Below are 2937 nucleotides of genomic sequence, written 5' to 3'. Positions count from 1 at the left end.
ACCCCCCCCCCCCCCCCACAAAAACCCTTCTTTTTCTATTTTCTCAGCAACCACTACCCGGGTTTTTAGCAAGGCCCATACGTATTCAGAACCAATATAAGGTTTTCAACTTTTCTTTCAGCCAGTGTGACCGTGTGGCGGACTCTGGCCAGCGGGACTTCAGGATGCACAAGGCGGCTCAGGGACCTTCATCGGCACCTCTCCGTCCCGCCTTTTCCTGTTTCTTCCTCTGCTGGCTGGAATGTTAAAGTGATTGTTGGAGCCAGAGCAGCCACTTTTGACCCTGAGGGACCCTTTGGAATGAAATCCGTGCAAAGTAGAACAATACAGAAGGTGCTGGGGCCCCTAGGGTTTCACGATTTCTTTTTTGTGAGAGAAAAGAAAAACCTAACTTGTTTAAATTAAAACACTGTTGTTTTGAGCTTCTGTACTCATGGGCAAACCTACTGGAAAAAAAATTCTATAAAATACATTTCTTAAGATGTCAAAGCTCATAGGCTCAGACTCAGGTTTATGTAGAAATACATCTTTATTCCTTCAATACTTACTTTTCCTGATTCCATCAGGGGCAAGCTATGAGGAGAGCCTCTTTCCACTAAACGGACTCTACAAAGAGAGAGAGAAGGTGTGACTCAGTTGTGTACTTGAGCCTGTGGCTCCTCCCTCCACACTGAGCACCTGGTCAGTGCCGGCCAGGCTGCTGGGGAGCACTGTCCACTGCACGTGCTGTTCAGATGTCCCAGGAACAAGCGGCCCCGCGCAGACAGCAGGTGTGCTCTGGCAGGGACACAGACACTCAGGACAGGCCACAGAACAGAGGCAGCGTCCCGTTCACCGAGTGCGCATGGCCACCAGGGAAACGATTCTGCCCTGACAGAGCCAGACCGCACTCGGCACGTGTACCGGTTAGAGAGCGTGAGGAGCTGACAGCCACGGGGTGGCCCGGGCCTGCAGCAGCACAGAACTACCTTCTGCACCAGGAGCGTCTGAGCCCTGTGAGGACTGGCCAAGTCAGATGGCAAAACCTCCTTCCAGAACAGAAACGCTTTTCCACTAAAAAATACTTAATGGTGGTTTACTCTTCAGAAGCGCAGATGACACTGCGCTGGTCACGACCAGAGCCGGCGACGCCCTTCCCCGTGGTGTTCTTCCTGCCAGGGCATAACAAGGCCGTGATGCTGTTCCTTCGTCCGAGGGGAACTTTTTATTTACCGAGTGCCGTGCTTTATACTCGGGGGAGGACTCGGGGCGCGGCAGTGAGGGGTGCTGGAGGCTGTGTCCCCGTGTCCGTGGGGGAGGGACGCTCACTACCCCAGAGCCGCCCTCGGCGTGATCACAGCCGCCCTCCTGGTGACGGGCATGTGCTCCGGAGACGGGAGGGCAGGGGAGGGGGCAGGGGAGCCTGGTCCCAGGGTGGGGGTGCCCGGGGCTCCCTCACAGCTGGCCTTCGCTGCGCGTGCAAGTTGGCTGCCAGGCAGAGGATGGTCAGGGGCGGGGCCGGGAGGGGAGCACCTGACCGGGGGCGGCAGTAACCCCGACGTGGAAGAGCCTCCCACCCCAAGTCTGGGCCGGGTGGCGGCCACTAAGGTCTCTGGTGTTTCTCTTGAGGAAGACCTTGGTGCTGACGACAGCAGAGGAGGGCTCTCCAAGGAAAGCCGGCCAGGTCGTACACCACTGTGACAGTTCTGGAACATGCCGGCAGGCTTAACGACATGAACCCTCCAAGATAAATTACCCGTCGCGCTGACACGGAATTGTAAGTGACAAAGGCTCTCAGGACCCAGGTAGCACTGCGCTCACAGAGGCTGGGTCAGGAGACCGGAACGGCCACCCTCACCTAAAGCCAAGCTCGTCTGAACGGTCCGGTGAAACGAACGTGCCTGTGTCTGCTGGCTGGCCGCCCAAATGTGACTTCTGGGTGTGAGCAATTAGCTACAGATGGAGAAAGCCACAGGGCCATGAGGCCGACCTGGGCGGAAACCCTGAGTGCACGTGGCTGAGGCAAGATGGAACGAAGGAGCAGGGGCCCAGAGCGTGGCGGCTTGGCCACCACCCAGCCCGGGCTCTGCACGAGCAGGGCTCCTGCTGTCTGGGGGTAGGCAGCGGGCCAGCGATGGGGCCGGGCTTCCCCAAAGGCCAGGTCAGGCTGGGTAGCACAGCTCCTAGCCCAAAGTTAGGGCTGTTTTGGACATACTCCCACTCTGCCAGCTCTCCACGCAAAGCCACCAGTATTCCAGGACGCTGGAACCCGCCGCCGGGCGTCGCATGCATCCAGCAGCTCTGACTGCCGCATTAGACAGGGCCCTCGCGTCACAGAGTAAGCCAGACGCTTGAAGCAAGGGAACGAGGGCAATGTCCTCGGACTGTGCGCTTTGGTGCCCAGGACGTCCACGGCTTCTCCTCCCCCCGCCCCCCACGACGTGCAGGCTTCCGCCCCGGCCTGTGCCTGGACAAGCCGGGGGGAGACGGCACCGGCGCGGCGGGGCTCCTCCGCCAGCAGGGCTCGTGGCCACGAGCGTGCCAGCTGCCTCCGCCTCGCCAGACAGTCCCTCCCTGGCGCTCTTCCTGCTTGACGAGCGTACCCGTGTCCTGTCCTTCCCTGGCCAGCCCTCAGCCTCTGACAAAGGAGGGATCTCATCCCCAGTACCACTCGGGTCAGTGTGAAAACGCCGCAGTCGGAGCTTCACAGGAAAGCGGGACGGGGCGCCGGAGTCACTCAGGGTCGGTCCTGCACGAAACAGTGACAGACCCTCCTGGCAAATTCCACGGAAGATGCTCCTACGTCCACATGAAAAGAAAAATATCCAGAGAGTAAAATGAAAAGTAAACAAAACAGCTTCAAGGAGAAAGGCAACGCGGTGTCCTGAAGGAGCCGGAGCTCACACCCACGGCGCACAGAAGGGGGCCGTCTCCACTGGTGGAGGGAGACGCCGCCGT

At 59.0% G+C, this 2937-nt stretch overlaps 1 protein-coding gene across 1 annotated transcript in view; it reads right to left on the bottom strand.

Annotated features, from left to right (window-relative positions):
- DIP2C (disco interacting protein 2 homolog C) overlaps positions 1 to 2937 on the bottom strand; it is a 186786-nt gene that overhangs the window by 10425 nt on the left and 173424 nt on the right. The window contains exon 34 of the mRNA XM_077758432.1: positions 549 to 606. Within this exon, the coding sequence (XP_077614558.1) occupies positions 549 to 606 (58 nt within the window). The remainder of the gene's footprint in view (positions 1 to 548; positions 607 to 2937) is intronic.

The sequence above is a fragment of the Crocuta crocuta genome, unplaced genomic scaffold (assembly GCF_008692635.1).
Source record: "Crocuta crocuta isolate KB4526 unplaced genomic scaffold, BGI_CrCroc_1.0 scaffold32, whole genome shotgun sequence".
Lineage (NCBI taxonomy): Eukaryota > Metazoa > Chordata > Mammalia > Carnivora > Hyaenidae > Crocuta > Crocuta crocuta.
The sequence above is the reverse complement of the archived record's forward strand: the minus strand, read 5'-3'. Positions and strand labels throughout refer to the sequence as shown.